Source organism: Bufo gargarizans, chromosome 1, assembly GCF_014858855.1.
Source record: "Bufo gargarizans isolate SCDJY-AF-19 chromosome 1, ASM1485885v1, whole genome shotgun sequence".
Classification (NCBI taxonomy): domain Eukaryota; kingdom Metazoa; phylum Chordata; class Amphibia; order Anura; family Bufonidae; genus Bufo; species Bufo gargarizans.
In genome coordinates this window covers 677,754,672-677,771,308 of record NC_058080.1, presented here as the reverse complement: position 1 = coordinate 677,771,308, position 16,637 = coordinate 677,754,672, and the positions used below count along the sequence as shown (strand labels likewise).

General features: G+C 42.8%; 1 protein-coding gene across 3 annotated transcripts in view; it reads right to left on the bottom strand.

Annotated features, from left to right (window-relative positions):
* ADAMTS6 (ADAM metallopeptidase with thrombospondin type 1 motif 6) overlaps window positions 1–16,637 on the bottom strand; it is a 270,149-nt gene that overhangs the window by 52,485 nt on the left and 201,027 nt on the right. For all 3 annotated transcript variants that reach the window (XM_044292316.1, XM_044292332.1, XM_044292325.1), the window contains one exon: window positions 8,195–8,297. In XM_044292316.1, the coding sequence (XP_044148251.1) occupies window positions 8,195–8,297 (103 nt within the window). The remainder of the gene's footprint in view (window positions 1–8,194; window positions 8,298–16,637) is intronic.

The window sequence follows — 16,637 nt, the reverse complement described above, 5'->3', positions numbered from 1 at the left end:
AGTGAAAGAGGACGCACCGCGCATGCGAGGCTGCCCTCCATTCATTTCTAATGGGCAACCGAAAATAGCTGAGCACTGGCTCGGCTATTTCCGTCTGCCCAATAGAAATTAATGTGTGCTACGACTGTGAAAGCACAGTGCGCTCCCACCCATTCACTTCTATTGGGAGAGCGATTGGTGGTGGCCAGACCCGTCAAACCCGGGGTCCTCCAGCCACCACCTTCCCAGCTCAGTTCTCGACATAGATGCAGGTCCTGCACCTATCAGACAACAGGGACATAGCGATATGCCCCCTTTGTCTCAGATGGAAATAACCCTTTAAGGGGTCTGCTTCTTTACCCCAAACAGTGCCAACTCTTGTCTATCGGGTTTTATGTGGTATTCCAGTGCAGCTTTATTGAAATTGTATGGGGCTGAGCAACAATAAAAGACGAGCCAAAGACAAGAGTTGCAGCGTTTTTTGTAGAAAAATTAAGACCCTTTTCAAATTCTGGAAAAGTCATTGAAAAAAACACTACAAGCTCAAATGCAATGGTGAAATGAATACCATAATGTTAAGCTAGTTGCACACTGCTGGCATAGTTCCGGCACAATGGTCTGGACACAAGGGTCAGGAGGGAACCTCACTGACTTCTATGGGAGAGTTTTCTGGGCATGCTCTGTGCCCTGTGCAGAGATCATTGTACAAGGAAAGAATAGATAAGCTCTGACAATCACCTATTGTGAATGTGGATCCTGTCTTATCTATACACAGAGGTGTTATCATTACAGGCAGGATTAGAATGGCAGATAAAGTGATCTGTACAGATCAAGAAATAGCGCCTATTATTAGGCTTAGTGGACAGTGTGAACTGCAGAATTAGATGTTTTTTTTGTTTAAATATAGATATGGACATGGGAAATTAAAAACATCATTTAAAATATGTTAAAATCGTGATTTAAACAATAGGTCATTTTCTGATGACACATTTCCTTTAAATTTTCTAAATTAAAAAAAGACAATCAAATGAACAGAAGAACTGCAGTATGCCGGTATGGCAACTACATGATGGACAGAGACTTCTGCTTCCAGCTCCGTCCACTGTTTAGTTTTTCATTGGTGGCGGTGTCAGTAGGTGGACCCCTACTGATATGACATTGATGACCTATCCTGAGCATAAGCCATCAATATCTTTAGGATGGAAAACTCCTTTAAACTAAAATGAATGGTTAACAAACATGGTTGCTATCTTCCAAAAACAGCAATACACCACAGCTCAGCCCAATTCACTTCAATTGACTTGAGTTTCATATTAGGCAACTGATGGGCAGATGTTGGTACTGTATTACTGGGAAGAGTTTCTCTTTGTTTGAATTCACCTTAATGCTCCTTTAAAGGATATGACAAAAACAGAGACTAATTGGCCTTGTACAATCATTATAAGATCATCCAGTTTTTATTGACTTTCCAGACAAACTTTATTGCATTTTGTAATCTGCTTCTCATCAGTCATGCAGCAACACAAAAAACTGTAAAACTTTAATCTTTCCATAAAAGCAAAATCTTACTTAGAATTAACAGTACACTACAGTCACTAAAAACTATCAATGCTCAAGCTTCGACCAGTCGGCTTTGAGATATCATGCACCACCAACCTCCCAACAGAGATGGTGGGATGCAGAAGGATGACTTGAATCTCCTGGGTGGTGCATCTGACCACACGAGTATACAGCTGCCCAAGGCTCACAATCCTGGGCTGAAGCACACATCAGCTTGCCCATGACAGATATGAATTAAGTCAACTAGTCAAGATCTAGTAGTCATTAAAGAGGACTTTATCCCTCATTTGTAGGCATCTTCTTGGCCCCAATGAAAAATATGTAACAGGGCCACCAACTAACATATGAAACTCGTAGTACTGGTCTTCTGATTTGATAGAGGGACCTTGTAGATGGTCCACGTGAAGTCGCACACTATGCAATCCTATAGTTACATCCCTTAGATGTAAAAGGTATGTGTGCAAGTACTTTTACATGGGATACTATGAGTTTTATCAAAAAGGGACAATGTCAGAGGACACTGTCATAAAGCTGCACAGGGGTAAAGCAGGCAAGAGGGGCAACCGCCATGTAAACGTCTCTTCCAAAAACCAAGAACTTGCGTTCTCATCCATGTTTCACAATTACTGGTGTACTAGCTGTGCAATGAATGAGCTGGTCTATGGCATGCACCCAAACTGTCATCCACTTAGCAGATAGAAGATAAGGGGCACACATAGGTCCTCAATTCTTGGTATCTGAATTCTTGTAATGTTTTTTTTCATACAGTATATACTAAGACAGACATCTCTCATTATAAGTTCATTTATTTCCATAGAAGACTATTTAGTAGAATACCAAGGGCTTTTTGGTCATAAAATTGTCTCAAGCTTGACTAGGAATCAACCCTGTAAATGACAGGATCATACCGGTTAATATATACATCACCATAATGCTGTCCTCCCATTTTCCCATGAGTTACTATATGTGGGCAGATATATTACTGTATGTTATCTTATGCAGAGGAAAATATTTTCCAGGAATGTTAATACTCTATCTAAAAAGATGATCATCAACAGTAAAATGGACCAAAAACTAGGAGTACTGGATTTGTGAAAAATCACATAAATAAATTATTCAATCACAATTCCAAACTATTATTCCATCATGACCCATATTCACATGATTGGAGATCAGAATGACAAGTGACTGAATGAAGATACAATAAAGTTATACATGGACCAAAAACATCCTTCAGTCATACAAAAAGAAGGGGACCCACTGTAACAGTCCATATGTATAGGCTATTCTATCCAGTATACTTCAACTAAGGGGTATTTTATATATAAGTGCTTTGAACTTTTCATTGTGTTTGTACTTTTCATTCTTTGTTTTTCCAAATGTTCATTAATTCACACTTGTAGGGTCTCACTTCTCCAGTGAGTACCTTTACCTTACAGTATTTCATCATTGTTATGGGTAAATAATTGATTTTGAAACAAAAATTTCATAACAAAAAAGCTCCTAAAAGTCACTCTAAAGCCCCCAATGTAAATTATTTTAAATATCCCAATATACTTGGATGAACTCTCTATTTGTATGTAAGTACTAGAAATATGATTGGTATAATTTTATTGATTTCTTCCACTGTGGGCAACAATCAGTGATCAACCTAAAGTCTGGTCCCTCAGAAAGCCTTAGCTCTACTAATCATGACATCTTGTTCAGATTTAGAAGATACCTGACTCCAGACCCAGTTACACAAGCTTTAATTCTAAGTCACTGATTAATAGTTCCTCCTCACTAACAAATTCCTAACCCTATTGTGACTTGATCTGTCCTTTTTTGGACATCTGTTTCACCTCATGTCACCTCATTTTCCAGTATCCCAGACACTGTAAGTCAATAACGACAGTATGCGTGACCTGAACCCGCTAGACAAAGAATGTAACATATGTAAACGTTATGGCTATAGTATTCATATTGAAATAATCCAGCCACTATTCTGAAACAGCAGGACACATCAGACCTCCGACAAGATAAACGTAAAATGCTGTTTTTTAGAAGCCCACTTCTAATTTCACCCAACAGGCAATGAAATAGTTGTGAGGAGATCATCAACTTTGCAAAGTCTTTGGAGATCCACTTTTCCAAGATTAAAGGAGACATATCAAAGTTCTTCAGCGCACTGGCGAGTTCCTGCTAGTTAAGTACTGCATAGTCAGGGGCGGACGGAGAACTTAAAGTGGTCTTAGAAAAAAATACTAAAAGTGGCCCCGTTTTGTATTCGGGTCCAAACTGATGGAAGGCAAATACCACAGTCCATCACAAAACACTGTCGCCAGCAGCACAAAATACAGGTGAAACTCGAAAAATTTGAATATCGTGCAAAAGTCCATTTATTTCAGTAATGCAACTTAAAAGGAATTGCGTTAATGCAGCTTAAAATTAGAATTTTTGGAAAAGGTTCAATATTCTAGGCTCAAAGTGTCACACTCTAGTCAGCTAATTAGTCCATACCCCCTGAGCAAAGGGTACCTGAGATTGTGACTTTGGGGTTTCCATAAGCTGTAAGCCATAATCATCCAAATTATAACAAATAAAGGCTTGAAATATCTCGCTTTGCATGTAATGAGTCTGTCTCATATGTTAGTTTCACCTTTTAAGTTGCATTACTGAAATAAATGATCTTTGCAAGATATTCTAATTTTTCGAGTTTCACCTGTACATCCCCAAGAAATTTCCCTGTAAGGTCTATGGCCAAAAATGAAAAACAGTTGGGATAATCAATGTATAGAAGCATGGGAGCAATTTTTTCTTACATATACTGCTAAGGGTAATTTAAGTTTTTTGGCCGGAGAAAACACCACAGCATGCTGTATTTTTCTCTCCACCCAAAAATCCTGAACACTTGCCGGAATGCCAGATGCGGCATTCATTTCCATTGAAATGTATTAGTGCCGGATCTGGCATTAAAATTGCCGCATTGACGGATCCGTTCTTCTAGTCTATGCATACGCAGACCTTTAAATCTGTGGAAAAAAAAAATACCAGATTCGTTTTTCCAGATGTGAGACAGATCCAGTATTTCAATGCATTTGTCAGCCGGATCTGCATCCGGATCCGTCTGACAAATGCCATCCGTTTGCGTCCGGATTGTCGGATACGGCAGGCAGTTCCAGCGACAGTTTAATTTGTTTCATCCCAGCACAGCTGTATCCATAAATTGTGAAACCTGTTATTATGAGCAGATGTGCCACGTGATCCCTGAAAGACTATTAGCCCAGACCATGCTCTCCTACGTAGATGGGAGGTCAGTCTCTCCTGTGTTGATGCAATCTTACAGTTCACAGAAGGTCATCAAATACTTCCCCAACCAGCTCCATCTGTCATGTCCCTCTAAACTGCACTCCATAGAATGCTTCTACCTCATCTAAGGTGTTATTAGTGCAGTGAACAATACAATGATTAGCTTTAGGGCTCATGCACATGACTGTTGCTTGTCTCCGCGTCCGTTCAGCCGATTTTAGCGTTTCAGATGCGGACCCATTCATTTCTATGGAGCCGCTGAAAATGCGGATAGTGCACAGTTTGCCATCCGCGTCTGTGATCCGTGGTTCCAGTCCGTCAAAAAAATATAACCTGTACTATTCTTGTCCGCGGAAAATGGTTCGCGGACCCATTCAAATCAATGGGACCGCTAAAAAATGCGGAGGCACACAAGATTGTCATGCGCGTCCGTGTCCGTTTTATTCCTATCATTTGCATGGCAAACCTGTCTTAGACTTTTTTTTTTACCTTCGTTTATGTCTGGTGGTCCTCCAAAAATAAAGGAAGACACACGGAAATGGATCAAGGAACAACGGAACCCCATTTTGCGGAACGGAACACAACAACGGTCGTGTGCATGAGGCCTTAGAGTTATAAAGCTTTCTTGACTCACTCTGTCTAAACTATCCGTATGTGCCACACGTTTAATCTCCCGTGTATCCTATGAGGTGCAGCTTCACACTGCCTCCTGAGGTGACACAGAGAAGTCTATCAAAAGCAGGAGGCAGGGGTGACAAGTGGCATTGCATAGTATATCCCGAGACCCTGAAGTGTTAGGCTGGTTTCACACGGGCGTTGCGGATTGGGGCCGGATGCGTTCAGGGTGCGTTGCGTGAAACTCGCACTATTTTGCAGGCAAGTTCAGTCAGTTTTGTCTGCGATTGCGTTTAGTTGTTCAGTTTTGACGCGCGTGATAAAAAACTGAATGTTTACAAACAACATCTCTTAGCAACCATCAGTGAAAAACGCATCGCACCCGCACTTGCTTGCGGATGCAATGCATTTTTCACGCAGCCCCATTCACTTCTATGGGGCCAGGGCTGCGTGAAAAACGCAGAATATAGAACATGCTGCGATTTTCACGCAACGCAGAACTGATGCGTGAAAAACAACGCTTATGTACACAGACCCATTGAAATGAATGGGTCAGGATTCAGTGCAGGTGCTATGCGTTCACGTCATGCATTGCACCCGCGCGGAAAACTCGCTCATGTGAAAGGGACCTTAGGGGCCAGATCTATCACTGGCTGCCCTTAGTGTACCGAATCTACTCACCCTATGCCCCCACAGGCATGATGGGACATTTAGGCTGCATTAGGGGAACCATATCAAAGAACCCATAAATGGCACATCCGTTCTCCCATTTTATCTTATGGACCAGCAAATTAGGCATACTGGCAAAAACTGTACTGGATTTGCTATAAGTCAGTGTTATATACAGTGATTTTCTAGGACTGTCCAGTAATAAAAATGATTTGCTAATCTGGCACCAATCCGGTCCCACTAAGACCAAATGAAAGGATTTTTATGTAAGTGTAGTTTTACACTGCTCTGTAAGTAAAACAACTGCACTAAAAAAGAAATAAAAATTCTACACAGATCCGATTCACAAAGCCTACTATATAAAATTAATAGAGAAAGTCAAAACAAGGCAAAAAGAATAGAAATAATAACAAAAATCTAAATTGAATATAGTTTAGTTATATTACCAGGAGTTAGCAGAATGCGTGTTTCTTTCTGCTTGGTAATGTGTGTCCTTCAAATGATTAAGTGAATGGAAAAGCACATTAAAAGCATGACCTAATTTTCCTTTATATAAAGGATCTGGGATGGTGCACAGTAAAACGTTGCACAATTCAGAGCAGTTCAGTTTACAGTTCTTCTGCTTAAGCATACAGCGCTGTGTCTGTGTCATAGCAAAAGAAAGGATTATGGGTGGAATGTTAAATCATTATTGTCTGTTTGCATGGCAGACATGTGGTTTACAATCCTGAAATATAAGAATACATTCACCTTGCATACATTTATGAAGGTTTTCTTCAGGTCAAATAACACATTTTGTCAAGTATGGATGTGTATTAACTAACCAGGCCTGGTTAGAAGACCCAATCACCCCCATTCTGATTGACAAGAGATCACATATTGAGGGGTTTTCTGGGACCCAGCAGGTCCAGCAAAGCCACTTCCCTTCCACTTAACACACCTGTAGGAAAAAGTTTGTAATATACACTCGACAAAAAATATAACGCAACCACATAGAAATGTCAGATTGCTGTAAAACTCGGCATGAGCTTATGTCACAGGCAGATATGTAAATGATTACAGGTGTGGTCTGATTAGACACTGGGTTTTGCCACAAGAGGATAGAAAAATGCTTCCCGCACTGCCTTATATAAAAGCACTCAGAGGCTACTTTTGGGTAATGTACCTCTTGGTGGGAGATCATTGACTGCTAGAAATGCCTCTACAATGCACTTGAAGACATTTTGCCCAGTTGACAGATTGAGAGGGGACACAACATTGGGCTGATAAAAGCAGAATGGTCGTTTCAATGAATTAACTGCCACCTAGGCCGTTCTGACCTAGCTGTTAGGAGGCAGTAATGGCCAGTTCAGGCTGTTCTCGGAACTGCCTGCTCCCGGTGACCGCATGTGTTTCAGAGCGGCTCGCGGCGCAGGCACAGGTAAGGACTTACCTCTGCATCGCCGGACTTGGGAGTGAAGATGGCAGATCGCATGTATTCGTCGGCGAACACTGCGAACTAGCCATCACTGTTAGGAGGAGTAGGGAGCAGTAGTTCTATGAGGGCACGTACACATGGCAAACAAGCTCTGGACAGCCCAGAAAGACCACCAGTTGAGAGGATTGTTTAATCCGCCGGCAAGCACGAATATCACCCACAGTTTCAATGTCCACCATGCAGACACAGATGGCACCTTCATTATACACCCCTGTCTCTGCCCGAACCATTTCCAGATGCTTAGCAGAAGGAAATTTGATGTCATGGTGCCCATTACATGTCCTGCCATTGACAGACAGCCTTTGTTTGCAGGATGTCAACGAGGAACCTGGACTGCTACATATCCGTCTTTAGGGATGAATCCAGGTTCTGTTTAAGATCCGATGATGGCCAGGTTTGAGTATGGAAGCCTCGTGGTGAGCAATTCAACTCTGCCTTGGCTGTGGATGGAGTGACACACCATTCCTCTCCCTGATGAATGTGCAAACTCTTGAATCCACCTCAGCTGCACATGATGAGCAATGACACCAACACAAAACAGATAACCAACAGTGATGAAAAATCACCTCTCAGGTGAAATTATCCTCTGTCACCATTAGGCCTTACCTCCAGTGTAGGGTTTCCAGTTGTAATATTTCCCTCGGAAAGGCATATTATCAAAGTCTGCACATTGCTTTTCCCTGAAGTCACGTGACCCTGATGGACAAGGCTGAGGAAGAAAAAGAAAGAAAAACTAAATTTAACTATTAGAATTGTGTGAACCCATGAATAATTGAATGTATATGGAAATACATCATATACTGTATGAGTAATTGTACAGACGCTTAAAAGGATATGGCAGCCAGGGAGGGGTGGGTGGGGAGTCCAACAGATGGCCGATCTCCCTATATATGAAAACTTACGGCAATATCATAAATGCTTATGAGAATATCTATTTGTAGGGGTGTTAAAGAAGTAAAAATTATTGGGAAAGTCTGTAGAATGCAAAAAGTAAATAAAAATAAAAGAAGCCATACTCACCCAACTCCAACGCTTACCAGGTCCCTGCAGGTTTCTGTTTTCTGGTCTCATCTCGACACGCAGGAAGTTCCTGCTCAGCCAGTCATTGGTTGAGGCCGTTCACCACTGATTGGCATCTGCTGCCATTTTGACAGGACATTTCTCAGTTCACTCAAGCCCTAATTTGCATAAAGTAGGCCTATCAACTAGACAAGGTCCACTCTTTCATACAGTGAATATTCAGAAAGGCACAACCATATTGAGGGATATCTCAACAAGAAATTGAAGGCATTTGGCCAATTAAAGAGGTCGTCCCAACAAAAATATTCTACAGTTTTCAAACCAGAACCTGGATCCGATTACTTTTGGAACTGCATGTAATTAAAAGTTTAGTATCATCACCAAGCTATTCAATGAAATCTGCATAGCGCTACCTGCTGTTCTCCTAATTTCACTGTCCTGCTGACTGAGACGTAAGTACATGCTCCATCCTTCCACTGCCACTAGCTACAGCAGAATGGACACACCCCTAGGAAAGGACACATCCCCCAAGCTGGCAACTTGAAATAAATCTAGCAGAACAATTGAAGCAATGGATGGGGAGATCTCTGGATCCATGTGAGGTACAGGGCTGGTTCTAGGTTTTTATAAATAGGTTTTCATGTACTATATTATGTATAATTTTCATTTTTTACATTATTCCTGGGATAACCCCTTTAAGTGGCTGTTATCATTCAGACTACATGTAAGTGAAGAGTCCTGGGCATGTCCTACTGTCTAATTGTAGAAAACTGTCTCGTTGGCACACAGACTAAATCGTATCTTGTGTAATGTTGGACAGGCATAATGTAATAGAAGTTGTATAAACAGTTTTAAGTGTTACACCAGTTCCTCAACAGCTTTAATCTCCAATGCATGTCAAGCATCCCTTAGCAATTAATCCATCAGGTATCTCCTTATAAACACACATAAAAAACAGATGAAGAATCTCAAACGTAAACAGGGCTTCGGAAAAGCAGTTAAAGTTCTGCCGCCCCAGCTGTTTCAAAGTTTGTGCTGATATGTACCATTAGACTCCTGCTAAGGGAATTATCGAATTGCTGTGCATCATAATGAAGTCCATCAACTACCCGTATAAATAATTTTATGAGGACTGGAGGAGAAAAGTCATTGTCAACATATGCCCTAAACCACTACAGACCAAAAATTCAAAACAACGACCACAGATGAGAAGTGACGTCTATGTATAGAAATGTACTGCTGTGGAAGAAATAGTGAAGCTTCATAAAGTATGAGGGACATCCAAAACTCAAAATGATTTTCATAGATACAAGCAAAGCTCTGTTTCTTCACTTAAGAGTTCTGACCTGTGTTCATAACACTATGCCAAACCCAACATATGACAGCTCCCAACTGAACCAAAATATACCCACTGATTGACAACGGGGACCTTCTGAGTTCAGTCGTGGTTTGCGTCATTTTGAGGGCAAGAATAGCGATGCATGCTGAGCTTTTCTTGCCATCAAATTTGATGAAATTGCTAAAAGAAGCCCTCGACATGTCAGCAGAACAATGAGATGGAAGATCTAGGATTTCCAGAAACTTACAGGGGTTTTCCGAGATTTTAATACTAATGACCTATGCTCAGGATGGCCCCTCAGTATTTGATCGGTGGTGGTCTGACACCTGGGACCCCGACGATCAGCTGTTTGAGAAGGCACTGGCGTTTGCAGTAGAGCCGTGGCCTTCTCACAGCTTTCCCTAGGCCAGTGACGACACGTTCATTGGTGCAATATAAAGTCAGTTTAATTAAGTAAAACAATGAAAGGCATCCAGTTGTGCCTAAATGTCACCCTGCTTTCTAGAAAATATGTAGTGGTATCTGACAAGTGTGCACCGCTACTGACTGTAAAAATAATGTCTCCCTGCAAGCTTAAGGTTAGGCTGGTCAGTGTCAACTGGAACCAAGACAAAAGGAAGGATTCCTGTTCTTATTCCAGACACAGTATTTGTTTAGCTTCAAAAAAGTTAAAGCAAACATCTTTACAATCAAATAAAATAAATTAGAATCACAATGGATGTCTACTTGATGAACATTTAGAGGAGTAGGGAGGGGCTACAGACTGAGCCATCAGAATGCTGGCTGGTGGCATTCACACTTAATGGGACTGAGCAGCCTGCAACATATCAAAATGCATCCAGTCTGCAGAAGACAAATGAAGTAAAAGCATTAAAAATGACCCCAAAGATAGCCATAGCCTAAAATGTTCATATTAGAAAAAGAAAAAGTGAAAAAAAAAAAAGATATTTGAATGACACTAAATGTGTGTCCGTGGGGGAAACTAGTGACACATAGTCTTTCAGCACATCATGCTTACAGCAAAGGAAAATTGTCATTTTCATAATGTTACCAACCAAGAGTCATTATAAAGTGTCATAAGTGGCACTGTTAGGGTAGAGTCAGACTGGCGTACCAGAGCCAGGTCTGACACAATGATGAACCCCAAAGGTCCAGTATTAGATAACTTATTTGAAGCTATGTCCTGTATAGATTAGGCAGGGTATGGGCTCTCCTTAAAGAGACTAGTCCTGTATGTAGACTTACTGGAAGTACGCAATGGTATGGTGACTTATTGGTAATGCTCAATGGGAAAACAATGCTCCCATGGAGCATTGCCAATAAGTCTCCACTCAGGGCTGGTCTCTTTATGGAGAGCCCATACACTGCCTAAGCTGCATCCAAGACATCACACCCTGCCAGTCAGAATACTATCCGTGCTGATGAAGGGCAACCACACCAAAACAGGTGTCTACGGATGGATTTCTGACCTGGCTATTGTCCCTTGTCATGACCCAAGGCTAAAAAGGTTAAAAAGTCTCATAGGGAGTCACTTCTACATGGTGGCGCTAGCGAAAAAAGAGGAGAGAATATTTAAAAGAAGAAAAACTGCTACAAGAGGACATAGTTTTAAATTAGAGGGGCAAAGGTTTAAAAGTAATATCAGGAAGTATTACTTTACTGAAAGAGTAGTGGATGCATGGAATAGCCTTCCTGCAGAAGGGGTAGCTGCAAATACAGTGAAGGAGTTTAAGCATGCATGGGATAGGCATAAGGCCATCCTTCATATAAGATAGTGCCAGGGGCTATTCATAGTATTCAGTATATTGGGCAGACTAGATGGGCCAAATTGTTCTTATCTGCCGACACATTCTATGTCTCTATGTTTTATGAGGAGATACCTCTTTGCATTTTGTATAGATTGGCAGAGTCCCCTCAGAATTGTTTTTCTTGGTAGGTCCAAGGCTCACCAGTCTGACTCTTGATGGGGGGGAATTATTATAAGAAGTGGACTGCTTGAGAGTACCAGTCGTCTGATACATAAAGGAATAATAGGGCATATGGTCATGTGTGGTCCCCAAGTTACAAAAACCTAATATACTGCTCCCCGTGTAACATTATGTGGCCACTAATTGACGCATTGAATAAAAATTGCAGAAATATTATTACACAATAAACTATAACATCTGTTTGCAAGTCAAAGACTATTTATGAAGGCACCAGAACAGCAATGTCTATGGTTTGCCTAATGGTGGCTAAGCTGTAATGATAGCTTGTTGTATCCGTATTACTAGTGCACCATATAACAAATACAATACCTTCTCAAAAGCCTTAGTAATTACAGCTTATTTTTATTCTGCTTCCTACCGCAGCATGTCAAGGCTGTAGGATTTGGAAGGTGAAGCCATTGCACATTTTAAAACTATGCGAATCATACTGAAATGCCAAGTGAAGTCTGAATATTTGTGAATTACACCACACGTCTAGTAAGACATTGTGTTCCCTGAGATGTACGATGCCGCTTTGTTACGTGTGATTTAGAAGTAGAGGAAAATACAACAAGCAGTTGTAATGATTCCATTTGGGTACAAATTAGAGTGGCCCAATGATTGCAAGGCACCAGAACAGCAATGTCAATGGATTATCCATTAGTGGCTCCATCCGTCTTACAAGGAAAACATTCCAAAACCAATCGTCTTTCTATTTCCATTGTAATACCCCCCTTGGAAGTGAGAGATGCGAGTAATGCCAGTGAAAACACCATTTAAATATAGAAAAGAGGTGACCGAAGGTTATTCATCAGCAGCGGTGGAAACATGAACTAAACCATCAAAACCATGAAGACGAGACATTAAGCATGAAGAAATATGCTAATCCGGAACTGCTAATGAATCCATCAATCACCTGTCTTTTGAATATTTGAAAAGACTGATTTCAAATGTTCCAGATTGTAATTGCAGCAAATCATTTGCTAAGTGTTGAGCTCAAAGGCTGGAAAATGTGTGTGGTTAAGAAGATCAAGTTTCCCACCTTTATTCTTCATGTACCATAACTAAGACTAGACAGAAGAAAAGTCCATGATGCTAGATTTATTGGAATTTTTTAAAGGCAGTTTTGCAGGAGTCTCCATTGTCATATTTTGTGGAAACAGCCTAGCTTGCTATAGCTACGCTGTTTGAGTAGTTCCCATTCACTGCTATCCAAGTTAGGAAAACCCCATTTGGATCTAACTTTGGTGTCAATCTTATGCTATTAGGACTAGAGTTGAGCGAACACCTGGATGTTCGGGTTCGAGAAGTTCGGCCGAACATCCCGGAAATGTTCGGGTTCGGGATCCGAACCCGATCCGAACTTCGTCCCGAACCCGAACCCCATTGAAGTCAATGGGGACCCGAACTTTTCGGCACTAAAAAGGCTGTAAAACAGCCCAGGAAAGAGCTAGAGGGCTGCAAAAGGCAGCAACATGTAGGTAAATCCCCTGCAAATAAATGTGGATAGGGAAATGAATTAAAATAAAAATTAAATAAATAAAAATTAACCAAAATCAATTGGAGAGAGGTTCCATAGCAGAGAATCTGGCTTCCCGTCACCCACCACTGGAACAGTCCATTCTCAGATATTTAGGCCCCGGCACCCAGGCAGAGGAGAGAGGTCCCGTAACAGAGAATCTGTCTTCATGTCAGCAGAGAATTAGTCTGCATGTCATAGCAGAGAATGAGGCTTCACGTCAGCCACCACTGCAACAGTCCATTGGCATATATTTAGGCCCAGCACACACACAGGCAGAGGAGAGAGGTCCCGTAACAGAGAATCTGGCTTCATGTCAGCAGAGAATCAGTCTGCATGTCATAGCAGAGAATGAGGCTTCACGTCAGCCACCACTGCAACAGTCCATTGGCATATATTTAGGCCCAGCACACACACAGGCAGAGGAGAGAGGTCCCGTAACAGAGAATCTGGCTTCATGTCAGCAGAGAATCAGTCTGCATGTCATAGCAGAGAATGAGGCTTCACGTCAGCCACCACTGCAACAGTCCATTGGCATATATTTAGGCCCAGCACACACACAGGCAGAGGAGAGAGGTCCCGTAACAGAGAATCTGGCTTCATGTCAGCAGAGAATCAGTCTGCATGTCATAGCAGAGAATGAGGCTTCACGTCAGCCACCACTGCAACAGTCCATTGGCATATATTTAGGCCCAGCACACACACAGGCAGAGGAGAGAGGTCCCGTAACAGAGAATCTGGCTTCATGTCAGCAGAGAATCAGTCTGCATGTCATAGCAGAGAATGAGGCTTCACGTCAGCCACCACTGCAACAGTCCATTGGCATATATTTAGGCCCAGCACACACACAGGCAGAGGAGAGAGGTCCCGTAACAGAGAATCTGTCTTCATGTCAGCAGAGAATCAGTCTGCATGTCATAGCAGAGAATGAGGCTTCACGTCAGCCACCACTGCAACAGTCCATTGGCATATATTTAGGCCCAGCACCCAGGCAGAGGAGGGAGGTCCCGTAACAGAGAATCTGTCTTCATGTCAGCAGAGAATTAGTCTGCATGTCATAGCAGAGAATGAGGCTTCACGTCAGCCACCACTGCAACAGTCCATTGGCATATATTTAGGCCCAGCACCCAGGCAGAGGAGGGAGGTCCCGTAACAGAGAATCTGTCTTCATGTCAGCAGAGAATTAGTCTGCATGTCATAGCAGAGAATGAGGCTTCACGTCAGCCACCACTGCAACAGTCCATTGGCATATATTTAGGCCTAGCACACAGGCAGAGCAGAGAGGTCCCGTAACAGACAATCTGGCTTCATGACAGCAGAGAATCAGTCTGCATGTCATAGCAGAGAATGAGGCTTCACGTCACCCACCACTGCAACAGTCCATTGGCATATATTTAGGCCTAGCACAAAGGCAGAGCAGAGAGGTCCCGTAACAGACGATCTGGCTTCATGTCAGCAGAGAATCAGTCTGCATGTCATAGCAGAGAATGAGGCTTCACGTCAGCCACCACTGCAACAGTCCATTGGCATATATTTAGGCCTAGCACACAGGCAGAGCAGAGAGGTCCCGTAACAGACGATCTGGCTTCATGTCAGCAGAGAATCAGTCTGCATGTCATAGCAGAGAATGAGGCTTCACGTCAGCCACCACTGCAACAGTCCATTGGCATATATTTAGGCCTAGCACACAGGCAGAGGAGAGAGGTCCCGTAACAGACAATCTGGCTTCATGTCAGCAGAGAATCAGTCTGCATGTCATAGCAGAGAATGAGGCTTCACGTCACCCACCACTGCAACAGTCCATTGGCATATATTTAGGCCTAGCACACAGGCAGAGCAGAGAGGTCCCGTAACAGACAATCTGGCTTCATGACAGCAGAGAATCAGTCTGCATGTCCTAGCAGAGAATGAGGCTTCACGTCACCCACCACTGCAACAGTCCATTGGCATATATTTAGGCCTAGCACACAGGCAGAGCAGAGAGGTCCCGTAACAGACGATCTGGCTTCATGTCAGCAGAGAATCAGTCTGCATGTCATAGCAGAGAATGAGGCTTCACGTCAGCCACCACTGCAACAGTCCATTGGCATATATTTAGGCCTAGCACACAGGCAGAGGAGAGAGGTCCCGTAACAGACAATCTGGCTTCATGTCAGCAGAGAATCAGTCTGCATGTCATAGCAAAGAATGAGGCTTCACGTCACCCACCACTGCAACAGTCCATTGGCATATATTTAGGCCTAGCACACAGGCAGAGCAGAGAGGTCCCGTAACAGACAATCTGGCTTCATGACAGCAGAGAATCAGTCTGCATGTCATAGCAGAGAATGAGGCTTCACGTCACCCACCACTGCAACAGTCCATTGGCATATATTTAGGCCTAGCACACAGGCAGAGCAGAGAGGTCCCGTAACAGACGATCTGGCTTCATGTCAGCAGAGAATCAGTCTGCATGTCATAGCAGAGAATGAGGCTTCACGTCAGCCACCACTGCAACAGTCCATTGGCATATATTTAGGCCTAGCACACAGGCAGAGGAGAGAGGTCCCGTAACAGACAATCTGGCTTCATGTCAGCAGAGAATCAGTCTGCATGTCATAGCAGAGAATGAGGCTTCACGTCACCCACCACTGCAACAGTCCATTGGCATATATTTAGGCCTAGCACACAGGCAGAGCAGAGAGGTCCCGTAACAGACAATCTGGCTTCATGACAGCAGAGAATCAGTCTGCATGTCATAGCAGAGAATGAGGCTTCACGTCACCCACCACTGCAACAGTCCATTGGCATATATTTAGGCCTAGCACACAGGCAGAGCAGAGAGGTCCCGTAACAGACGATCTGGCTTCATGTCAGCAGAGAATCAGTCTGCATGTCATAGCAGAGAATGAGGCTTCACGTCACCCACCACTGCAACAGTCCATTGGCATATATTTAGGCCTAGCACACAGGCAGAGCAGAGAGGTCCCGTAACAGACAATCTGGCTTCATGTCAGCAGAGAATCAGTCTGCATGTCATAGCAGAGAATCAGGCTTCACGTCAGCCACCACTGCAACAGTCCATTGTCATAAATTTAGGCCCAGCACCCAGGCAGAGGAGAGAGGTCCCGTAACAGACAATCTGGCTTCATGTCAGCAGAGAATTAGTCTGCATGTCATAGCAGAGAATCAGGCTTCATGTCAGCCACCACTGCAACAGTCCAT